The sequence below is a fragment of the Euwallacea fornicatus genome, chromosome 25, assembly GCF_040115645.1.
Source record: "Euwallacea fornicatus isolate EFF26 chromosome 25, ASM4011564v1, whole genome shotgun sequence".
NCBI classification, from domain to species: Eukaryota; Metazoa; Arthropoda; class Insecta; order Coleoptera; family Curculionidae; genus Euwallacea; species Euwallacea fornicatus.
Window position 1 is genome coordinate 3,090,357 of NC_089565.1, and position 25,525 is coordinate 3,115,881.

General features: G+C 34.7%; 1 protein-coding gene across 7 annotated transcripts in view; it reads right to left on the reverse strand.

The window, feature by feature from the left end:
* The window catches only part of nmo (serine/threonine-protein kinase nemo), an 80,917-nt gene that overhangs the window by 9,485 nt on the left and 45,907 nt on the right, over window positions 1–25,525 (reverse strand). For 3 of the 7 annotated variants that reach the window (XM_066296431.1, XM_066296432.1, XM_066296430.1), the window contains 9 exons: window positions 18,069–18,198; window positions 17,920–17,975; window positions 8,644–8,750; window positions 8,030–8,115; window positions 7,671–7,859; window positions 6,272–6,481; window positions 6,012–6,213; window positions 5,775–5,868; window positions 562–654 (listed from right to left, as the gene is read on the reverse strand). In XM_066296431.1, the coding sequence (XP_066152528.1) occupies window positions 573–654; window positions 5,775–5,868; window positions 6,012–6,213; window positions 6,272–6,481; window positions 7,671–7,859; window positions 8,030–8,115; window positions 8,644–8,750; window positions 17,920–17,975; window positions 18,069–18,198 (1,156 nt within the window). In that variant the 3' untranslated portion in view covers window positions 562–572. Of the gene's footprint in view, window positions 1–561; window positions 655–5,691; window positions 5,869–6,011; window positions 6,214–6,271; window positions 6,482–7,670; window positions 7,860–8,029; window positions 8,116–8,643; window positions 8,751–17,919; window positions 17,976–18,068; window positions 18,199–25,525 lie in introns of those variants that run through there. The other 4 variants (XM_066296436.1, XR_010733387.1, XM_066296433.1 and 1 more) reach the window with 4 other exon arrangements.

The window sequence follows — 25,525 nt, forward strand, 5'->3', positions numbered from 1 at the left end:
TTCTCCCTATTTATTTTTTATGAAATCACAAATAAATCCATAGGAAACCAAGAACCTGTTAAATGGACACCCTTTGTTGTCAATGTCCATATTAGGAATGTTCCTTTAAAAAATTTTGAAACTAATTGTATCAATTCAATTATTTTGTAAAAAACATCTAAGAAAGACGTTATTTCCAAAAAAAGGTTAACACTTTGTTTAAGGATAAATATGGTTATATAAAGTCAAACTGATGCCATCTATTTCCCATTAAAATCTTTCTATCGCCCTACCAAATACCCTGTATATTGGATCTCAAAATGTAAAAATTGTTAAAACACTTATTTACTTCATAGCTGTAAAACTTTTATCCGGATGCCCTTTATATTTCTTAGAATAATAAATTTAAAAAATCATTACGTGCTGTTATCAGACCAACAGAAAAAAAATTAACAACAATACATCTTATTTTTCTTCTACTTTACTTTAGCCGCTTTTGCAGGTAATCACAATGAAATAAAATGTATTACGATTAACAATATGCGATTAAAATACAAAATAAAAAATAAAAAGTGAACTGACCTAAAGGCAAGTCACGCAGCACAGAGAAAGATGACGGGTGATAACAGGATTTCGAGGGTCTTCTTAAAGGGTGCACAGGCAACTTTCTCTTTCCTGTATAACAACCATCATCTTACTTTTTTTCACCCAACGAACACAATAAATATAAAAGCTACCAAGACCACATAAATTAAAAAATATAGCATAAAAACGAAACGAATTAAGTATTCACATGATTCTGAAATGGTCTTAGAAGCCTTAAAGACAAAAATTATAATATTAGTACGAAATTAGTACAAAAAGGTCTACGTAAGGATGCTGATTGTATTTGAAATATTATAACTTATCAAAAGTGAAGAATTATCACAACAAAATCACGATTTGTGCAAAAACAGGTCAGAAATGACATGGACACGTACATGTAATTCACTCTAACATTTAAAAATTCAACAATTTTGTTTCAGGCCAGAAGAAAAAATCAAAATACACTCAACATCATAAGATAAAAATTATTGTTATTATATTCGTGAAATTGACTTCCATGCATGTCAGGTTTAAACAACATCTTAAATGGATCTCAACTCAAACAATATGCAGGTACATTATTCCCAAAAGCTGCTACAGTCAAACACTGAAATTTGTGATTTACTAATATGAACTTTTGAGATCCATTTGGTATTACAGAACGTTCGTCAAAAACCGAAACTACACTACACTACGTGAAAACAAGTTAATCTACCAGTAATTTTAAAACGCACGCGCCAGCATGGAAATCATTTGGTTTGTACAAAATGATAATGAGGTGTAGCAGGATATGTGAGAACAAAAATAGAAGAAAAATACCCTTTTACCTTCCGGTGTACGTATAAATTCTATTTAAGCTAGAAATGGCGTATTAAATATCGAGGAGTAATAATTACGTGATATTAGTAGAACATTTTCACCAAAGCTAAAAGCAAAGGATATACTGAAGCAAATGCAAGGCATTGTAACAATATCGTTTCTAGTAGTTTTTAGCATTCATTACTGAGGTCATTTCTACATTTCGAAGCAGAAGATTAATATTTTAAAAGCGTTTTAATACAATCAGAATTCCGAATAATCTTGATGAATAATATTATAGAATATGAGAGATATCAATATAAACAGGCTTAAATATGTGGTGAATTTGCTCTACATTAAGTAGTTGGCGAAAATCGACCACTTGGTGGTATTTCTTGGAAGTTATTCAAATTATTTTATGTAGTTACTCTACTACAGATATTTGGCTCTATCGTGAAATAAATGTATCGAATTTAGTTTACAAAAGCAAGTTATAGCAGAAATTGCTATTTTAGGTACCTATTCAAATAAGCTTGGCTTATGGTTTAAGTGGCAAGAGCATTCAATTAAGCATATTGGTCAAACAGATTTACGAAATTCACACAAAACATAAAAGAAAACTTCACTCTACTGGCTACAACACATATGCCAACGTACTGAATAAACACACAATATTTTTAAGTCATTTCAAGATCTCCTCTATTAATGGTTATTTAACTAACCTGAATTAACCAATGAGTGTATTAATGAAGGCTATTATTAATCGGAGCGGTTCAACTTTAAACATTAAAACTCTACTCTCTTTTTAAAGGAAACTTGAGAAGATTTCTTTAGGGTAATCAATCAAGAATTCCTGCTAGTCAAGTGGGCTCACTATCTTGAGAGTTAATCAATTAACTCTTCGATTCCCTATCAGAGTCCCATTCAGCTTTTTGTTTCTCTCTGGCCATCACTGTAATTATTTATATTATCTGATCTAAACTGCTCTTTAAAACCTTAAAGAGTATTATATACTAGTTTTCATTAAGGCGATAGCTCCAACAAAACACTGTCTTCTCAGTATCAAACAAACATTTACTGACATAAATACAGAATTCATTACTGTATTAAAGAGCCTCTAGGTCATACTTCCTTTGCTGTGTTCGCACTTCGAATTTCTTACGTTTCTCCTTTGAGACGTGAACATGTGCTTTCGTGCCAAAAATCTTTAGGTAACTCACATTAAAGTTTTACATCGCTCCAAGTTTCTTGAGGGGTCAATCACTTTGTTGGAAAAATATTTAGTAAATCCCCAGCAACTGCAGTTTTTGCAGCTTCGGCACAAAATAAACTTCGTTGAAATATTCGGTAGACAAAATGCAGGTAAATGTTTCCTGTCGTACTAGCTTTCATTACCAGGCTATTTAAGATAAAAGTGTAGCACTGAAATGTTTTCATAATATCGCACATAATGTCCAAATTCTTCGTCGTATACACCAAATATGCACCGGTGAAGTAGAGTATCACACCACGAGATATCACAAGTCACTACCGATTTTGGCATCAGTTAATGCACAATAGAATGAAACATGTTTGTCTTTTGTTGAATTATCATCATCATTCTTCATATTCGGGCAACAAAATGTCTATATTGGCGACGTTGAACTCTAGACAAAACTTAGTTAAATATCCGTCGAAGTTCGTTTCCTAGTTCTTGTGTTAGTACATATTACAGTTGAATTTTGAGATGAATGTCTACCATTACATCTTATACTATTACTGTGCACTTCGTGGAACCCCGTAGGTTTCCAACTCCACGATTTTGGCTTATTTCTTTCTTATATCATCACTTAGTGCCCCGTCAACGTTAGGAAGTTGATGAGCAATACCAATGATGATATTCATATAGTCTTCTACACAGTCATTGTTCTCCAACTTTCTAGCAATTAATATACATAGTAGCTGAACTTTACGGGTCGATCCTGTCAAACTCAAATGCTCTGGTAAAGTTTTCCTATTAATCCTGTGGTAGCTGTCTAAATAAGTACATAATTAAATGAATCCACTAAGACATTGATGAGTGTTCAAGCTTTGGTGATTTTTTCATATTTCTTGGTACCCAAAGCGAAGGCTCCTAGTTCTGCAAATTGCCATATATCATAAATTTAGTTTTTTCCTCCTGATCTCATTATAAATTGATGGGAAAGCATTTTATTTGAATATTCGGCAATACCCAACTATATGAGTGATGGGCCTAAAACGTGTTGTTTTACTTATTCAAATAAAGCTGGCTTGGGAACCGAGTAGCCTTTATTTAATAGCTTTGCTCCAAAAAAACAACAATTTTCGAATCAATGCGAACTGGCAAAAATATTTGCAAAGAGTAAACTCACTCAATTATAGTAAAGTTACCTAAACTTTGAGTTTTCGGTACTTAAGCCTCTTATTAAACCAGCTCGTAATGACTTCACACAGCGAGAAATACATAAATTCGTACGGCAGTTAAAAGTCGTTTATTATATAGAGTCGCCATTTTCCCAATGCATAACCCGATTAAATTCCTTAAAACGACGCATTATCGTATACCATATGTGAACCCCTTATTAAAAACGTGAGTATAGTGAGCAGTGCACGTTATCAACTCCAAACTTTAAAGCCAAATCTTTATTGACCTGATTTCACTAGCTGAGACACAATTCCAATAACTCGTGAAAAAAATCGTTGACTTCCTTAAAAATTTTTTTTCCATAATTTGTTAAATCTGTAAAATTGCGTAATAACTTTCTACGGTTAGGTATATTGCGCCTGCTTTATTAGTGCCTTCCTCTAATTAAATTTGATTAGACCTCATGACACGATTGTTCAAGTCGAGCTCTAAAACTCTATTGTTTTCGAGACTTGAAACTTGCATCTGTTAGTGCTTTGCAAGAGGCGTTTCCACATGAAGCTTGGAAGTTTTACTTGTTTACCCAATTTAACTCTTCTCCCTTTAACATTTCGCTCCATTATTTCTGCTTCCTTGATACTGATAAATTATTTTCCCACCTACTTGCCGACCATCCTAGTTAAGGAACCCCGAAACAACTCACATCAAGATAAAAGAATTTATTCACTTTGACGTCATCTAATCTCGAATCCAAAATGTACCTAACTCCACTCTTCAAGTAAAGTACTCTTCTTCTTTCAAGACATAACGTCCTTGTTTCTTGAGTGTCGTGTCCTCACGTGCAATTGGTATTTTTAAAAACATTTCTCTCATTTACTCGATGCTTGTCGTAACTGCACCATGAAGTGCTGATGTTTGGCCTCAATTGAAAAAATGTTCAGACGTGCCTCTGCTGCCCAAGTTATCGACTCCGCGTCAAACCCGGAAACCTCACTTATAATTTAGAATCTTGAACCTCACAGTTCAGTTTTTATTGCTATCGGTACGCCATGTTCCCACGTATCTCCATCAACCCCACTGTTGAAGTCAAGCGTTAGAGCGACTTTTTTGCTGCAATTGTGGAAGGCCAGTAATGTTCTCATTTTCACATGCACGTGATATACTCCATTAACCAAGAGTAACCAGGTTTCTTCGTTTCTCTCAACTGTCCATTTAGTGGCCCAAGCCGTAACCTACTGTTTAAGTCAAGCCTTGGAACTCTACTTTTTCGAGTAGTTGCAAATTGCATGAGTTAGCGTTTGAAAGTTGTGTCTCCACGTGAAACTCGGAAAGTTAAGTTGTTTATACAAGTCCTCTATGTTTAAAATTTGCGACGAACGTGTTTTGCTCCCAATATTGTTTTTTTGCATACTGATTAGTCATGTGTCCGCATCCCTCCAAGTTCTGACTATACGTCAAAAAATCCAGAATCTGATTCGGTTAAGTCCAGTTGTACAATCGTGGTTCAAAGGCCGATTTAATCGAACAAGAACTGTTATTTGAACCATCCCATAACAATAGCATTACCGTCGAATTAATTTCATTTGTAGTTCCCCGCACTAGTAATGTTATTCTTATGAGATTTAAGTAACAGTTCACATTTTTTTCTCAGTTGAGCCATCATACTTTGACATTTTCGTTTCTCTTTCGTGTTATTCTAAATGTCAAAAATAAGCACGATCTTAGCCAATTAGCTAAGGGCAACCGCTCAATTTTTCGACCGTCTTGCTTAAAATGTCAAAAATTTAAGACGAGGGGAAGACTTAACTGGTCTTTAACCAATCGGCTGTAAGAACAGAAATGACGCTGGCGGACGACAGAACAAGTAATCTTCTTTGCACGGCGCAGAACGGAACGTAGTATTTTGGAAAGTTATGAAGGTCTATAGGCATAACTTATGAGATTTAAATGATTAGAAAACGTACACCGGGCGATAGAGGGCATCAGCTTCGGTCACCTATGCAATGGCGCTGCGCTGGATCTGGGCTGGCGGCTGCGGCCCGCTTACCTGGCGAAACTCTTGAATGCGGCCGACTGCGGGTTGATGCACAAAGGCACCCTACTCGTGTTTAGTTGTTCGGCTATAAACTTGTGCATTTCCTCTGAAACAATCAAAATAACAATGATATTCAAACGTAACATGATGTGTTGTATAATATCTAAAGATTCCTCGAATTCTGCAGATTCTAGTAGACGATTCATCGGTGCGCTTTACCCAATTAAATAAATTATTAGAAATATTTACCTTTAACTTGTTGCACCGACGTCAATTTCCTCTCCCAATGATCGTCGAAAGCCTGAGGCGCCGTAATTTCGAATTCCGAGGTGTATTGACGCATTCCACTCGCCGTCGTGTAACAGCACTTGCACATGCAAGAGTGGTACCTTAACCTACCTTCATCTAAATACGGATGTGCCAATGCGTCCACCACTGATATCCTCTTGTCCTACAAAAAAAGGTCGTTCGATTGCTTGATAGATTAATGCAGGATCAGAAGTACTTACAGGATCAAAAACCAACATCTGACACAGCAGATGCACGACTTCGTGCGTGGCTTGAGACGATAAAGTGTAGAGCGCCGATAAACTGGGTGGTTTGGGAGCCCGTCTTAACATATGTGTTTTGGCGCCTTCGCAGGCGTATTTCATGTCATCTAATGAAGGCGTTCCTAGTAGCTCAGTAATCAGTTCAAGTTGCTGCACAGGGTTTTGTGCCTAGAACAATGTCAAATTCAATTTTGGATTGACCAAATTAAAACAGAAACATTTCAAACGAAAAAGTCAACGCTCTTAGAATTACAAAAAAAAAAGTTTAATTGTGAAAGACAACTTTATGAAGTCCATTTTTTAAACTATAACTAATTGCAAAATTAAAGAGTTATCGCTATTGTAGATCTTTATAACAAGAACAATAGATACTAAAAGACTTCGTCAGGAATATACGTATGTAACTTTAAATCCCCTTTCCTACAAATTACACTTGCAACAATGAAGAAATATCGATATATCATCTTTTACGACTAGTTTAAAAAATATATTGTTACGACCTGTCCCGTAAATATCTGTAAAATCTGCGGACAGAAAGTTATCTCTTTGTAATATATGTAACGAAAAAAACAAAAATGTCAATTGAGAGAGCTCATTGGGTGCTCCCACGGTTCTGTTTTTTTGGGTTCGATCTGGACACCCACGCTGTGTCCGTTTTTGGAACTTAATCGTGGGTATCACAGTAATCATAAAATATACGAAGTCGATCGCGTAATTCGGAGTTCAAGAATATACTGCATCAAAATCTAAAATATTTCGAAAAAAGATTATCACAACTTTAACTAAAATAAAAAAGGACGTTTTAAAATCAATTCAAAAAACAAAAAAAACGCATAAAACTTTCCTTGAAAGTGAATAATGAACAGTTAAAACTTTCTGATATATTTTTTATTTACTTCTTATTTAGTGATTTCCAAAACACTCTGCAAAAGCAAGGGGGAACATTTTCATCGAGTGCATTTTTTGGAATCCTTTTGGATATAATAGGTATATCTCTTTACCAAATATTAATACGCTAAGTGAAAAACATTTCAGATGATTTACGGAACAAATATATAAAAACAGTATTCATTTTTAGACAAAACGACTGTAAAATCAGATTTAAAAAAATCACAAATTTACAGATGTGTACTTAAGTGTGTTTGTTTCAACAGTTTATTTTTCGAAATCTAAAATGAGTTTCTAACTCTACAATGAATTGGCAAAGACACCATGAAATTTGGGTGATACGAGTTTTTCGATGTAGCAACAACACATTTTTCCTCTTACAGATGGACATAACAACATTCATCACTTAGCCATATGATTATTAAAGATATTTTAGATGAATCCCTACAATATTAATTTATATATATACCTGAAACAATATCCGTCTTCCCAATAATTCACCAAATATACATCCTACAGACCATACGTCCACTGCTGCGGTATAATGTTTGGCACCCATAAGAATTTCCGGTGCTCGGTAATATTGAGTTACTACTTCTTGGGTCATGTGTTTGGACGAATCGGGTTCTTCCACTCTCGCCAAACCAAAATCACAGATCTAAAATTAAATTTAAGTTACCACCTAAATAATTTACAACGTGTTGAAAAACTTCGTATTTAAACAAAGACTTATAATAAGTTCGTTCATTGACTCTGAACGTTCTCAGCAAAAGTAACAGGGATTAATGGGAAAGGAAAATAAACAATTTTTAAAATACGATCACTTACCTTTAAAACACAGTTACTGTTTACTAGGAGGTTGCCGGGTTTAATGTCCCTATGTAATATCCTTGCCGAATGTAAATATTTCAAACCTGTGAATAATAAATTTATGTTAAATGAGTATTTTTACCACGAAAATTGTAAGAGTTCCACATTTTAATTTTTTTTCTAGACGAACTAACACAAAACAATTTGACATCATGCAGTTTTCTCATTCAAATTCAAGTTATTTTTATAGGTACCTCTATGGTCTCTATAAACACGTGTAGAAACCCCCTTCATACCCAACATACAATTCCTCCCTGCAATAGCGATATCATGATGACGAGTACAAATTGAACTGTCACGGGTTGATGGATCTATTGACTATTCAACACCCCACCTAATCAATCTAATCAAATAAAATTTAATAGATATCACACCCCTGAAAAAATTTTGTATGTAGTTTACATCATGAACGAGACATGAGATAAAACAATGTGTTCTTAAAGAATGCAAATTGCAGGGAGATGTCGCAACAAAAAATCACACCACAGGATTACACAAAATTGCTGTTTCGTACGAGGTTTTGCTATCTTCTGAAATGCTCTTAGATGGAAATAAATACACAATTCATTTACCTCTAAGTATCTGGTACAAGAAGACTTTTATGTGATCCGACGAGAGCGGCTGATGGGAAACTATGATTTTATGTAAATCGCTTTGGAGTAATTCCGTTATTACATATCTGAATATCTAGTTAAGGAAGAAGGGAACTTAGTCGCTTAATGGATTTAATGGTTAACATCGTAGTAAAATTTATATTTTTCTTATGCCAATACTAATACGTATGACAATAATTAACTAGTCTCTAAATGTTCATCTGTTCAAGTATTTATGGAATACCCTGAACATTCGTGAACTTTAACATCAAATCCCACTAGGAATGACATGAAAAATATTTGTTTGAGGCTTTTCCATCGTAAAATTTTTGAGTGACCGGTGAAAAATGATTCTAGTTGGTTTTGAAGCAATGGTTTTATGCTTACCAGAATTTTAAAGATATAGACAAACTTGCATTGATTTTTACGAATTTGTTTTGTGTTTAACTACAATTCATGCATTTAAAGAACTTTTCTAAATATTAAAGAATATCCAAAAAGAATTAAAGTTTTTACCAAGAACACAATTTAATAGTTGTTTAACGAAGAGCTATTCATGGTGGAGACGCCTTGCCGCTACGCTCAAGAGGGAAAACAAGCGGAGATGTAATTATTTTTTAAGGGTGTCTAAAAGAACTTATAAAATAATTATATTACATCAACGCAACCAAAGCAACACTATTTCATATTTACATACGAAAATACTGTTTCCAGGAAATGCTTTAAAATAATTGTATGACGGTTTTTTAGATGCGATATAGTAACATCCAAATAACCATAACCGTTACAAAATCAAATTGCCCGGTAGTCCTTACAATAGGACAACAATCTACTGTTAGAAAGCCGTTTTATAACGACTTTAATTGATATTTTGTAAAAGTTGCGAAAACATTTCAAGAATTGTTTCTCTCAAGGTTGCCAGCAATTCTTACAATATATTAGACCGCAACAAAGTTATTTTATTAACCGAATCCTTTTAAGCTTTATAGATGTTATATAAACGTTACAGCAATGTTTCTAAGAGCAAAGCTTAGGATCTACACATAAGCAATAATATCCATTAGCAAGGATTCACTTAATAAAGAAACCATCTTCAGGAAGCATCGAAGTGAAATAGCTGATGCCATCGACTGTCCGGCACAATGATATCATACTGTATAAATCCAAGCCATCTAATTATAGATATTCACGCACCAGTATCCCCGCCTGTAATGGCTGTGACATCTAATGCGGCAGGTTGATTGCCACCGTCATCAAATAGCACTATTATTATACTATGTTACCTTACTATCGTGGGAATATTGTCCAAAGCCTCAATTACGTTGTGAGAGATCTAATTCATGCCGAGAGAGGCTTGGTTAGCCAAACGAAATTTATTATGTACATGGAAAGTAAGTTGTATCTTATAAAGGTAAATAATGAAAGTCCTGTACATAATATATCAATGGACGAACCTCTGGCATAGGAATCATTTTTTCTCACGACAATTCGAGGTGTAAACCTGCACTTAAAGCAACAACAAGTGTAAGTCAAGCAGAAACTCCTTAACACATTTCATGTATATTAGATGTTCAAATCCATTATGATCTTTTTTTCTTCTTTGAATTGGCATTCATTAACAGAAACTGCCTCACTTGTTTTACTATAACGAACTAATGCAAATTAGCATACCGTGTCACTCTAAATTAAGCCCCCCCAGCTAAAACTTGTTAACAAATAATTATTTTTCAAAAAATTCAAAAGCAGCATTAAATGGGACGAAAACACAATCTTGCGATGTTTGTTTATTTTTTTTAATGTTGCTTTTTGAAAAAATGTAGATTTTTTAAAATTGAAACATGGGCCAAGTAGCATCTCAAATTAAAGGTCTTTCACATCCACATCTAATTGTGTGTTGCGATTCAAATTTTATAAATTCGTTTTTGAAAAAAAATAAATATACGTTCGGTAAAAAATGCAATACAAATTCAGTTGAATAGAACATAAACAATGAAAAAACTTGTTTGTTAATAGGAAATTGGTTTGTTTTCCATTTTGTACCCACAAATAATCTAGAGCCTCGCGGTATAGAAGAGATGACATGCTTTAAAAAACCATTATTGGGTGATATTATCAATTGTTAAGAAGTTTAAATTCCATGGATACCGAAAAACCAGTATCTTTGATCCCTTTAAAGTAGATATTTTGCTACTGAAACATTCCACCATTCTTGGCAATTTCAGTTTAACTAATGAATGAATTCCTTAATTTAAAACTTGCTCCTCTGGAATAATTTTCCGAGCGAGGAAGGCGATATTCAGGTTTTTCTTTACCACCGAATCTATAACATTTCCAGAGGGAATATTGCATGCAGGAGCAGATCCCCGACATTATTACCTTCTGCTTAGATCGGCGGCGTCGTTTTATTGCCCGGCGAAATTGCGTTTGCTTTACTCGATACTCGGACTAGCAAAGCTTAGATAAATCATGTGCAACAACAAAAAACTTTGAGATTTTTGGATTAGTTCGGATTAGTTTGGGATTTTGGGGGAAAATCTTCGTACGAGCCAAAGGAGCCCCAAAAACCTATCCTACCTACTTTCCCCGGAGCCCAATTTTATGAAACTTTTTAAAGAAATTTGGAAATGAAAAACATAAATTAGTTAGTTCAGGATTTCATCACAGATTTTATGTGTAAATCGCAATTCAAATTAACTTCAGTTGATTGAAGGAGATTCGAAATTGATTCTGCTTCTATCGCGAAATATAGTCAATTTCCAACTTACAGGAAGTTTTATTTTAAGACAGAATTGCACTTACGAAAATATGAATGCTGTCCTTTCCCTTTTTTTACGAATTCAGAAATATACACTCATAAAATCTTAATTCACGTAATACACTTTCATATCAAAAAAGACTTCGGTATTATACACCGAGCTCATTACCACATTATAAAAGAAAATTACGCACGTTTCTTCCGACGCTTTTGACCGTGACTACTTTGAATTTAAGCGCTACTGTTACTAAAGCACCACGCAACAAAGGATGTTATGGACTGATACGTTGCCAGCAACAAATCCTTCCCAATTTAGTTATTTTCAGTACAGGGTGTTAAACTTATTTGAATTCTAACAAAAATGGCACCTGTTCATTCATAAACAGATGAAATATATAGAGTGTTATTGAACAAATAGCCGATATTCTACAGGGAGATTTTTAAAGTAATTTTAAGATGGAAAATTCTTATAAACATGTGTTCTAGCCTGTTTAGTTTTGACCACGCGGGGTATCAAAGTTCAAAAGAATTAATAACATATTCTTTGATATCTTTCGATCTCGTCCAGCTAATATTACAAAATTTCGTATCCGGGATCTTTTTGAAATAAAGTATTCAATTTTCAGAATCTTAGCAAACCTAGACGTAAAACGTATGTCGTCTAGTTCTAAATTAGTAAAATTTGTAATTTCTTGAAGGGAAATAATTACAATAACTTTATTAAAGGGCAGCGCCTTCGTCACAATTTAAGTTTAAAGTCATACAAAAAACAACAAATAATTATAATCATTTTCTTCAAACAGATAAGTTAAATTTATAAGTGTTAATTTACTGCAACTTTTCTTTTTTTAACAGCTAACTTTTTTTTATTAATTTTCTTTCGGAATTGCATCAGACAAAAATTGAAAGTGTCCCAATGGCCGCTTGGGGCTCCCTCTAGAAGACACAACTAATTTGTTGATAAATTGGAATTTCTCCTCCCAAAAAATCCCGGCTTCGAAATTCCGTGAAATTAGCTAGAAGAGATCGAAACGTACCAAAAAACAAGTGATTTATTTTTTTAACTTTCATACCCCGTGTTTTGAAAATTAAACGACCTAGGACATGTGTTTATAAGACATTTTCATGTTAAAATTACTTGAAAAATGACGCCATGCAATATCGAACACTTATTCAATAACTCCCTATATAGGAACCACCCTGTATATGTGTCCCCCTATCCACTCCCTTATTATCTGATAGTGCAGCTCATCTTCATTGCCAGAGTTACCACGGCAAAGTCGATTCTGGGAGGGTAACGACCCCGCAATAGTTCAATGACATCCCCTATCCCAGTTCTAGTATTATCTATTGTTTAATAATTTAGAAGTGAAGGTAGGATATGCGGGGGTTGTTTTTTTAAGGAAAGGAGGGTGAATAGTTTAATTGCAACTTGGGGGTAATGAGAATGTTCATGAAAAGAAACCCCATTACGATATGTAACTGAAGGAAATTTATACTTTAATAACTATAGTTTTGCAATAATTCTAATAATTCAAAATACAAAATAACGAAAAAATTCGAAGGATTTTATTTAAAAAGACTTGAAACTGTAAGCGACCGTGTGTCTCCAGAAAATCTATTTCGTCACGATCTGATTTCTCAGAATTTAAAAACCAACGGAAAACCGTTGAAACGACGGCTATTTAGCAATTCAAATTTTTCATCCTATAACACGAATGACATATGTATAAAACTATCGTCAAATCATACAACCAAATTGCATATTCACTAATTTGCAAAACAACATTAATGTCCTTAGAACCTCAATATATCATTATTATCAAGGCTCTTCTCGGCATGTTAACAAAAGTTGGCGTTTTTCTTTATTTCCATCGATAAACTAAGGTCGCAACCTTAAAAGAACCGCTTGCGGGGGTGTGACGTGATCAACAAAGACCCCTATATTTAGAACTCCATTCAAGGACCACGTTTTGCGTCTGAGTTTCACGTTTCAAGGTTCAAGCCAAACGAAATAACGCACAATAGTTTTAAACAAAGAAGATGAGTAAGATAGTTAAAAATATAAGTAAATAACATTTCTAAATGGAAACTTGTTGTGAAAATGCTACAAAAAAAATGATTATTAATTAGTCCTTCCCCTTCTGCGAACATCCGTAATCAAGCTGCTCTATTGTGCACATTCTCAAATAGCAAATTCCAACAGAACACATTTAACTATTGAAAGCATTGAATTCCTAAAACCTTAAGGTTTTCAATTTTTTTTCCTCTGGTCATCAAAGTGAACTGTTTGATAACGAAGATTGAAAAATTCGCCCCAAGGGGGAACGTTTATTTATCTGATACGCATATTTATCTTTATTATATGTGCGTAAATTACCCCAGAATCATCACACGTCTGCTATCGATTTTCTTGCTCAATAAAATCAGAATTGTCTTTAAAGGGGTGCAAATGTTTGTTATGGGGAGGGTTCGCGATTTAATGCTGTCAGCTGCTTGGCGCATTAATGCCCAGGGAGACGAGTTCGTTTCCAGGTTTTATAATTGATGAGGGTTTCAAGAAACTTTGGTTAAGAACCTTCGTGAAGATTTCGTTGGAATGAATGTCTTCTATAACGATCCTCCTGTATTATCTTCATCTTTAAAAACTTGTACATCAACTTTGAAGAGAAGCACGGCATTTTTATTTTTATTTTTTTGAGATCCTCCATTTTGTTCTAATTGATAGATGTTATTCTAATTTGCCGATATTATTTTATCCGATCTGAACCTGGGCCAGTACTGAGGGCTGCTCCACGAATTCTCGAGGCTTTCACGTGCCATTACCAAAGTTGATATCGACCTTAGATTTAAAAAACATCAGGAAACTGTAATAATTACAGTTCTAAACTGAACCACATATTATCATATGACATAGACGTGTTCTAGTAATTTCGTCCTCAAACTAGTACAGTGACAAAACAAATTAAACCGTGCCCTACATCCTTATCACGAGAGTTGTTTGGTTAGGTGCGGAACGATGGGGCGTTGGTCGATATAATGTGCCACAGCCCCAATAACACCACATCTAGATTGTTTCTACCATGGAAAATTAGTTTCCAAGTAAAATCCATCACTCGTGAAACAAAGAACTGGAGGCGACCAGAAGGCGCTGCTTTATGGGCACGAATTTCTGAATATTTTCACATTTGCAATTTCTATCTTGATTAGCTCGGTTATGTTGCGTTTTATGCGGTGCTGTAAGCGAATTGACATTAAAATATTGCCATAATGGTACATAATATTAATATCTGCAATATCTCGTAGGTACCACGTATTTAGTATTCCTGTGTGAAAATATATGGGCTTGCGGCAGTTTAGAGACACGCACGTAATAGGGGTTTCTCAAACTGGCTAATTGGATGGATGTGTTAAAATTTTCACTGAGTATTTTCAAAATGTTTCGAAGAGTATTTTTTCATATCAACATTTAAGAATATTTTAAATTAGTTGGAGTTTTCTAGCCCCAATAGTGTCGAAATCAAGGAAATTATGGATACTTAGTGCTAATAATTTTGTACCCAATCAAAATTCAATTATTTCTACCTCAATTTGTGATAAAATGCGGCTATTTTCGAATTTTTTCAATTCCAATAATAGCAATTGTGGGAATTACAATCTTACTAATAATAAACTTTGGTGAATAAAAATATAAATTTCGACAAACAACATAATTACCATTACGTAATCGTACATTTTCTATTAGCGTTCTACCACCCAGTTCATTATGCAGGGAAGAAACTGTGAAGACTGTATTAAACATCTGTCATAATTTTGCAATTTTAATAGATTCTCTCAGTTCTTTCTTCAGCATTCAGTACAAGGCCTTGGCAAAATTCACTAATTGGCATGCACATGTCATTAAAATTAATTAATTCACTTCGTACAACCCGAATATTTTTCCGCATTAACGTGGTACGAAGGCAAAAATGTTCTATTTTTATAATGTTTTAAATGTTGGCCAGTTATTGTCAGGGTCAAAAAATGTCCGTGATTCATTGCCAATTTGGTTACACGTGAAACTTACAGTGGAAATAATAAATAGCTGCAATGTTTTCGCGGTCTGTTCAACGCTTTGTGAATGAAATACGACGTTGTGAGTACGACATGCAAAACATGTAGATATAATAAAATAATAACCTAGAAAGCATATCAAATTAGATTGTTAAGAGCCAAAATAGAATAAAGATTGACCTGAAATATCGCGCAGAATCACAGGAGAAAAGAGCCATAACGATATCGTTGGTTAAATGCGAACAGACAGGCCACCAAGGGTCCAAAAAGACCGCAAATAACAGGACAACCGCAGATGTTTTCACTTCCTTCAAAGGATTGAGAAAACGCTATTTTCAAATTGGGAGCAATATATGATGAACTTAAAAACACATTAAAAAAAAAAGCATTATAAATGGAGAGAAAAAACTTAAGAGAAATCCGTGAATTGCAAAGTTCCCACACGTTAAAAGAAGAAACAGGACTGAATTGACAGTAAGAAGACCAGCAATACTTATGACGATTCCCGTTGCAGATCAGATGATTCGCAAATCCTTTTATGTAACACAGGAGCACAGATAAGAGTCTTTTATTCTTCATTTCTATAGTGAACTGGATTTTTTGGTTTATTCAACTTAGGTGCCTCCGGAAGTCTTGAAGTTCACCTTCAGAGCGATTACGAATAACAAAGGTTTCATCCACATATTAATACCAATACCTGTTGGGTTACTTCAATGCTATGGCTACAGCTTTTGTCTCAAAAATCTCTATAAAGTACTTGGCACCAGACCCTCGCAAAAATTGTGAGACTAAGGGCCGACCGTTGCTATTTCATCAGCTCGTTTATAACATTCGTTCTTTTATTGAATATGTTGTAGTTTAGTAGTGTTTGAACAGTCTGCCAATATTTGGTGGAAATTTCCTTCAACATGAGCGATTGCTTCGTTGATTTGTTCCAATCTAAAATACGAAATAACGTCAAAATTTACGAATGCATCTCCGGGACACAGAGCTAGAGTGTGTAAATTCTGGAAATTTTGCAATTTCGTAGGTCCAATTTTAGGGCACTTGTGCCTCTGACTTGTGGACTTTGGACAATCCGAGTTTTAGTGGACAGGCTTCCGATTTTTTAAGGTTTCCAATATCTTTTTATGCAGATACCACGTCTTTAATTAACCCGCTCGATGTTATTACCGTCGAATTGCGTGCCAACTTCTTGTATGTGATGGAATCCAAAAGTGCCTCAATTTTTTTCCCCTAACGCAATGATGATATGCCCACAATTACATTTCCCTTAACCGCCGGTACAAGAATAATCTCTTTGCCCTCGTTGAGTGTCTTCCCGATGTAGATTCCGTGTTGTTTCGGCGCTTTTCCGTTTAGCAATTTCGATTGGCAACAAACGTACTCCACTATCTGTTATGGTATCCTCCACAGGTGGCCCAGATGACACTATAGCAAAATTGCTTCCCATCTCCAGCATGCTCAGCTCGTTTGTGAATTTCTTTTTGAGGTACTTCCGAAATTTCTAAACTCAACTTCATCTCAGACTATGCAAACCAATAAAAATTAAATCAATCAACGCCATCGATGCTCAGATGAACTAAAAATGCAGATTTAGGTCCACCATTAATAATATCTGGCCTTTAAAGGTGGCTTCCCACTTCCCCAACGATGTGACGTCATTGGTATGGGGTCGCGCGACTTGCACACAGTTTTTAATTTACTACTTCCGGCGGTCTGTCGTCTCTTAATTGCCTTATTAAAGGGAATAGAAACGACAGTTCATTCACACACTGTACGAAGAAATGTTATACATTCGAGACGCTTCATTTGAATTTCAAATGTGTTTACTGACTCACTATACTAGTACAGTAGCTGCGTGTATTTATTGGGTGATAGACACAAAAGAGCTTGGGTATGGTTTATTAGGTTGGGGGGTATGTTAATTTTAAAAAAAGAGGACAGAGGCCTACAGCAAAACCCAAACTAAACAGACATACGGCCGACCATTGATTTTTCCGAATTATTAACGACCATTGATCTTGATAATATAATATCCGACGAAACTTTAGTCTGCAATGAAAAGTTCATTTAACCGTTGGATATCCGACAAAAAAAGCAAATATACTGATTACACAAAGTGATAACATCTCGATAATTAAATGGCAATCGGGATTTGAACACCCATATCGTATATTGCACTACAATTTGTTTATGTTTCCATCCTATCAACCAGCCAGAGATTAAAAAATATTTATGAGATCAGCTGTTTAAGGCGTACCACCATCGACTTGTTTCCTCATATCCCAGATAACAAATAAGGTTATGCCAAGTACATATAGCTTCAATGTTGACACAGATGTGGTAGAGTTCAATTAACTTTTGAATTGTGGTTCTGAAAGATGACTGAATAAAAACGTTTCAATATCGCTAGAAATGTTAATAATATTTGGAAAAAAGGATACATTTCCTGGAAGAAATCTAGGTGAGGTGGTTGGAGTATATCTAGCGCTGAAAGCACCTGCAAAGAATTGTTTGATTTTATACTCAGGCCCTTTATATGCAAGTTTCACAACTCTGTATAAATGCAATACCTAATAGTACATGTACTTACATTCTCGTGCTTGAAGAAACATAACATTTTTAATTCCCTAAAAACTCTTTTTGAAGACACTAATGATTGGAACACATTGGGTAACTTTTTCAAGGCCACACGTCTACCATCCCGAGGGTCCGTCACTGCCCTGAAACAAAAGTTTGACGTCAACACACAAATTTGTGGAATTAGCGACACTAATCATATCACAATATGTCATATGCTACTGAAAAGCGCTTCAAAAGGGGGACACGACAGATTAAACATATTCAGGGTATTCCGTAAAAAAGATAAATTTGGTCTACATTTCAAAAATGGTTAGACGAATCAGAAATCTTATATTACCATTGAATTCTACCCAAACAAAATCTAAGTGAATCCCTTTTCCAAATTGCAAAGGTCTTTTCAAGAAAAAAGTTACAGAAGGGGTGCCAAAATGCAACAATTTCAATTTCACTCTGAGTTAAAAAGATCTATGAAAAAACTATTTAAACAGTGATTTATTTTTCAAACAATTAGCCCAGTATTGCGTAAACCATTTTTAAATATCTTTATTTCTAAGCCAGATTTTTTAATAATCCCACCAAAAGCCGGACACCTTGTACATATAATGCCGTTACAATGGTTTGGCTTGTTCCACTGTTCTCCCTTGAAATTTGAAATCTGAATTATCATAGCTGTAAAGAATAATATTTCCAGAAAACCTGGACAATTTTAATACAACCTTGTGTTGATTAAGGTTGAATGGATCTTGTGTAAATTCAGCTCACAGGTTCGCAGCAATTGATGCATTTATATAGAGACACGATCGCTGAGTAGAAAGACACAGAGAATATCTTTGTGATGAATTAATCCTTCCTAGGTTTAATGTGTTCGTCGACCTATACCAGTTTTTTGATTTCATGCTATGTAAAGAATTGCCATATGTGTTTTAAGCTGTGTCATCTGCGACAATGTATATTATATGAAGTGTGATCTATCTGAATTGAAATAATTTAGAGAAGGTTACAGTAAATAGATACGTAGCTGTATGCATTAGTTACGAGATGTAATTGTGGTGATCCCTGAGAACTTCCAGCTCTCCGTTCGAGTTATTTTCAGAAGCACTCAGTTATTTGCTTTTATTACAAAGTTGTGGATTCATCTGAATTTCGATCATTTCATAGGTTTTTGGTCTATCATGGTCACTAGTCTCATTTCATAACATCGTAACAAATAATGAAATTTAAGATTTATGCACCGTCACCAATGGGTGACGTCAAACGAGTTCGAACGAAGGAGAAATGCGCACCGACCTTATCCAGTAAATACATAATAATGTGGAAAATATTACAATTAACTTCGGAAAAAAAGTTAGGCATCGTTACAATATAGTTGTAACTAAGCCAAAGTTTACCGGTAAAAAGGTTTTTCAACATTTCCTGAAATTTCCAATTGCCATTCGCTATTGGCAAATCGAGGAAGTCTTGTGTCTGAATTTCAAAAGGGGATATTTATGAAATCGATCAACATACTAATTTCTCAAAATTTGCAACTTCTCGCCGAGACACTCTATTGAGCTTGTAAAGATTCATTGTCTAAAGGTTTCTCTACATTTCTCGGAATTTACAATTAAGAATCGAATAAAAAAAGAAATGTGGGATATGACGTAGGAGACGTACAAGAAATTAGATAGTCTAGAACAAGCTTCAAACTTCTGTTCCACATAATAAACCGCGACAGCATACATATCAACTAAACTTAATCGAATGAAAAAATCAAACAATCTCTACGTCTTGAATTGATATCAATTAATTTTTTTCTTTTTATACTTTCCGTTCGCAATTAAATGAGAGAGCATTGTGGCCTTCTTCATATTATGAGCTGTTGAACAATACATGACAAAAAGCCGGACAACAATAAGGCGTAAGTAGTGAAACCGTCGTATTCGCTTTCTGTGAACATGAGCTAAAACGGTGTCTTATCTTTTATAACCCAGATAACAAGTAGGTATTCAGAGTACTTGACTTCTGTGGTTAATTGCCTTGCTGGTGTGTTGTTCCAGCTTTTCAGAGTATCACTATAGTATAGCTTTATAACGAGAACTTGTCTTTATTCCGGAACTCCTAATTGGAAGTAATTAATGCATTTTTCAAACTTATACTAAAGATAGTTTATGATGGTTCTTTCTCCATCTTTATGTCATTTCTCAACAATTTATGGTTCACAGTTTATAAGTTTATGCAGTCAGCGGCAAAAGTGAGTACACACGTAAAAATTGCGAAGTTTTCCCTGTAGCAAAAAAATATTTTAAAAACTTATATAAAATTTATGAATACAATGCGTTAATGTACCAGACAATTGCATACATAAAAACATAGTTATAAATAACAGGCAACAAGGTAGCGTTTTGAGGGTCACAGGGCTGCATAAAATGCGATGCAAAAGTGAGTACACAATAGAGATCAGTTAAGCTAAGTAGCCTGTACAGCGACAAGCTAATTCGTATAATTCGTGAATTGTTTCTTTGCTAATATTAAATCCAATAGGTAAAGATGTGAAAAAACATAACGAAACTCGTAAAAGGTGTAAAATATCAGAAGATCTAGGCAACCTTATTGTAACCTTCCGCCAAAAGGGTAAACATTTTCGAAAAATTAGAAATACAATAGCGAAAAGGCATTACAAAAGCGTACAGAAAATTTGTGATAAATATGACGTTACCGGTGGTGTGTGCAATAAACCTCCTTCTGGACGTCCACGTAAATTAACGCCTCTTGATATACGCGCTATGTATAACAAGAGCGGTTAAAAAAGATACAAAAACCAGTGCAGTGCAACTAGCCACTGGTGTATGAGTGTAAAAAGAAACTTCCACAAATGTTAGTACTGTTCGACGACTACTCAACTCGCAACCTTTTCATGGTCGTGTATACTCCGTAAAAAGCCAAATATTGGTGCTAAAAATCGCGCCTTCAGAGTAGAATTTCCAAAAAAATATTTAACAGAGTCGTTGGAATTTGTAACAAGATCCTTTTCACGATTGAAAGCAAATATGAGATATTTTATTAAAAAAAAAAGTCAAAAATATGGAGAACAAAAAATTTTTCGAGCACTGTCAAAAACGAGGGCGGTTCAGTAATTGTTTGGGGCGCAATGGCAGCTTCGGGAATGGGGCAATTGGTTTTTATTGACAGAATAACGGATAAAACAGTACATTTGAATATTCTAAAAGCCAATTTACAGCCCAGTGTTGTTAAATTAGGTTTACAGGGATCATTGCTATTTCGACAAGATAACGGCCCCAAACATACTGCTCATGTGGTCAGGGAATGGCTGTTATACAACATACCGAAACAACTCCATACCTCACCCCAGTCACCTATCTAAATCGAATTGAGAATCTTTGAGAAATTTTGTAGAGAAAGGTACGTTCTTCACAAATTTCAAGCACGACATCTCTAAAGGCCACATTGCTTGAGGCATGCGGTATAATTTCGATCACTATTACACAAAATCTCATTAAGTCAATGCTCAAACGATAAAAAGTTGTCTTGAAGGCCAATGATGAGCTAACAAAATATCAATATTATCGATGCTATGAAGATGCAGTGTAACATGCCGATCTGCAATGCTGTGTACTGACTTTTGCCTTTACTTCAAAGTTCTGTTCCAAGATATTAATGTAAAATTCCATATGTAGTCCATGTATGTAGTTACGATTATCACCATATCTTTGTATATATCTGTATGAGCACTTATATTTAATATTTATAAACTCTTCCTTGTTATATAATTTTTGTTAAATACTTTTTTTCCGATCTCTAGGGTGTGTACACAGTTTTGCCGCTGACTGTATATATCTCTGTCTCAAATTACTGCTATTTCTAGAACGTGTAGATTATGGGTGCTTACCCAACAATTCGCTGATGTATAACATAAAAGGTAGATGTAGATTTGTTAATATAAATAGGCAGTACGATTTGTGGGCGGTTTTGTTTCGGGTTATTTACTTACCTGGGAATAAAATATGCTCAACGGCCTACAATTGTGACTATTGTTAACCTAAAAATGTTCTTGGAGGTGCAGCTAATGAAAATCAGGAAAAGCGAAACTTTTATAATTTCGCTTTCGATGATCAGATGATAGGGTTACGATTTGTCAAAAACGAAAAGAGGGAGTAACTTCGTTATTTGCAGGCAAATTGCATCTTATCACGCAAATCCTTTTAGGTAATTCATGTTAGAATAATCCCATCAGCCGACCTAAGGCCACTTAGTCATAAAATTATTCGTAAAGATAATTAAAATTTGCAAGTTTCTACCAATATTATTAGTGAAATCTTAGATATCAGATAACAAGTGGAACTTTAGCAATATTTCGTTCACCTGTAACAACCTTGGTCGCTACAGTAGTTAAGTTCGTTGTTAATGCTGAGAGCAAAAATACGTAATAATCTGAGGTCTATCGTTTTGAGGTAAATTTGATATACCCTAAACCTTATGAAAGGAACCCAGCAATTAACAATATTGGCAAAGATCTCAACACTCAGACTGCAAATTAATGGGATTTCCCAATATGTAATTTTATGTAAAAAGGTGTACATATGTACATATGTATAGGTGTAATGTATGACTTCAAGTGCGGTGTCTATCCATCGAGAGAAATACACTGTAGGCCTGACATCTTAACTTTATGATTAGAAAATCTGCTGTGAATGCGCTTTTTGATAATTATCATCATTTTGTTGTAAAATATGTCTACATTGTAGGCCAATTGCGATGTCTATTTCTGAAATTGTAGTAACTATATGATTTTTTTGGAAACGAATCTAACGCGGTGATTAAATTTTTTTTATTTTCCACAATTTTGAGCAGATTACGATGATGTGAACGAAGTTCTTATAATTCTAATAGTTCTTCAGTTACAACATACAGTTTCATTTTTTGTAAACATAATTGACCTATCTATATGCGCTTTATCGGTTCTTATAACATTACAGTTATCTGTTCATTTATTCACAAAATACCTTGGTTTCTTATAAATATTCGATGACATATAACAGAAAGTCCTCGTTTCAATGACGCCTAATTCAACTACGACTTATGTACAGGGATAATCCCAGAAGTATCTAACCCGACATATACATGGCGATTTTTTTAATTAAAAATTTAACTTTATTACAAAAACCTGAGCTCAAATAGCTTATGTCTCAACTTTGACAGTTTAACGTGAATTTGTGTTTGATTTGGATCCGTTTTTAGAGAATCTGTGAATGTAGAAAAACTGGTCACCGATACGCGATTCAATACTTTGGTGTGAAAGGTCTTCGTCAATTTAACATCTAAGCGGAGCTAGATTCTACTCAGGGAGAATCTGGACCTTCGTTAACAATTGAAAATTATTAGGTGGCAGAATTTAAACGCGGTCATAGGAGCTGCTAATACGAACTCCGCAGTGGTCGACCCTATGACACTCCAGATCTGATCACTCCATAAATTGAGATGTAAATTTACAAAACTGTACTGGAATACCGTCAGCTAAAATTGCGCCAGTTAGCAGACATGTTCGGTATTGCAAAAAGTACTGTACATCGCATTTTGACCAAAGAATTGGATATGAGAAAGCTGCGCGCAAGATGGATGCCGCGATTACTCACAATTGAACAAAACCAGCACCGTGAAGATGTTTCAAGGGAGTGTTTGGCAAAGTTTCGCAGCAATAAAGCCGAGTTTTTGCGTCAGTTCATAACCATGGATAAAACATGGATTCATCATTTCATACCTGAGAGGAAAGAGCAGTCAAAACAATGAACTCAAAGGGGAAAATGGGCTCCAAAGAAGGCGAAAACCGTTCCAATTGCAGGAAAGGTGATGGCGTCAATTCTTTTAGACGCAGTGAGATCATTTTTATTGTTATCTCTCTAAAGGAAAAATAATGAACGGAGAATATTGTACAAATTTACTGCTGCTCTCTCCTAGAAAAGGCGACCACATCTGGCGAAAAAGATGGTCTTGTTTCATCAAAACAACGCACCGGTCCACACTTCCGCCATCGCGATGTCCAAAATGAATTTAGTTTCGAAATTTTTCCTTATATACTCCGTTCGCTAGATTTAGCCCTCTCAAATTATTTTATATTTCCAAAATTTAAAATATAGATCGGTGGCAAGAGACTTGCCAATAATGAAAAGGTGGAATACGAGATTAATGCCCGTTTTGAAAAATTCGAAATTTCTTACTATAAACCCGTCATAATGTTAGAACAGCGCTGGGAAAAAGCGTCAAAGGAGACTATGTTGAGAAAGAATATAATATTTTATGAGTTTTTTTCCGTAAGTGTTAGGTCGGGTACTTCTGGGATTGTCCTTATAATATTTTTCATAAATGAGTCTTTTTAATTTTGCTGTACGTTGAAGAAATTAGCCGAATAAGGCAGAAACTTGAACTTATTGAAGCTGCACAGTTACAATGGTCGTTAATGTTACTGGCTCAATTTGTTAACTGCCTTAATAAATGACCGTACCCGGTTTCATTAGGTAACTAGTTACGAAATGGATAGTAGCTGCTTTTGATTAAGAAAACTGTCACTTTATTTGTTAAAATTAGGAAAAATAGGTTTGTCACATTGAAAGACTGTATCGTACGGTATATTTAAAATAAGTAGTGTTAATGTTAATTAAAATTGTTTGTATTTGAATGACGGACGAATTGAGACTTTTTGAAAAAATCTTCTGAAGTCAGTAAGTTGACCAACTAGTAGGAAAGTAATGATGTAATTTCAAACTAGTTTCGCGTACTACGTTATACATTTGGACTATATTATTAAATTTTAACGCCTCCATCGCAACAACCTTTTTTAAGTAGTATTTTCCGATTTTTGTTTCTTTAAGTGTTTGGTCGGGTACTTTTCGGACTACCCTCGTGTATTTAAAAAATACAAATTATGTAAATATTTGTAGAGCTTAAAAACAAAAGACCATTGAACATGTCCAGATAATTCACTGGACTTTTCTCAATGAAAAATTCTTTTGGTTTTTCTCTATCTTCTAGTTTTTCCATACTTTTCGATAATTACGGAGGTTCCTTATAGTTCATAATTTGCTCACTGTACTCAATCCACTGCAAAGTCTATTGCAAAAGAAGTAAGCGTTTTTTTAAATTAAAGTGCGTTTCTACGGTTTATAAATTAAACCGTCATTGATAACCTGGAAAACAACGTTATGCAACAGCTGCAAAGAAGTTTCTCTCGTGGCTTTCCGCCTTGCAAAGTCAATCGAGCATGATGGATGCAACATTTTTGTTAAAAAAAACTTTGGGTTTTTACTGAAGTGCTGTGTTATAACATTAAAGCAATAATTAGATTTCTATTAGACATTAGCGTCCTATGCAAAATAAGGTATTTGGCAGCGGTAAGAAGCTTCAGTCCAATTTTTCCGTTATGCTTTTAACCCAGTGGTTTTTTTTTTCTCATATTGAGTCGTGACTTGAACGCAC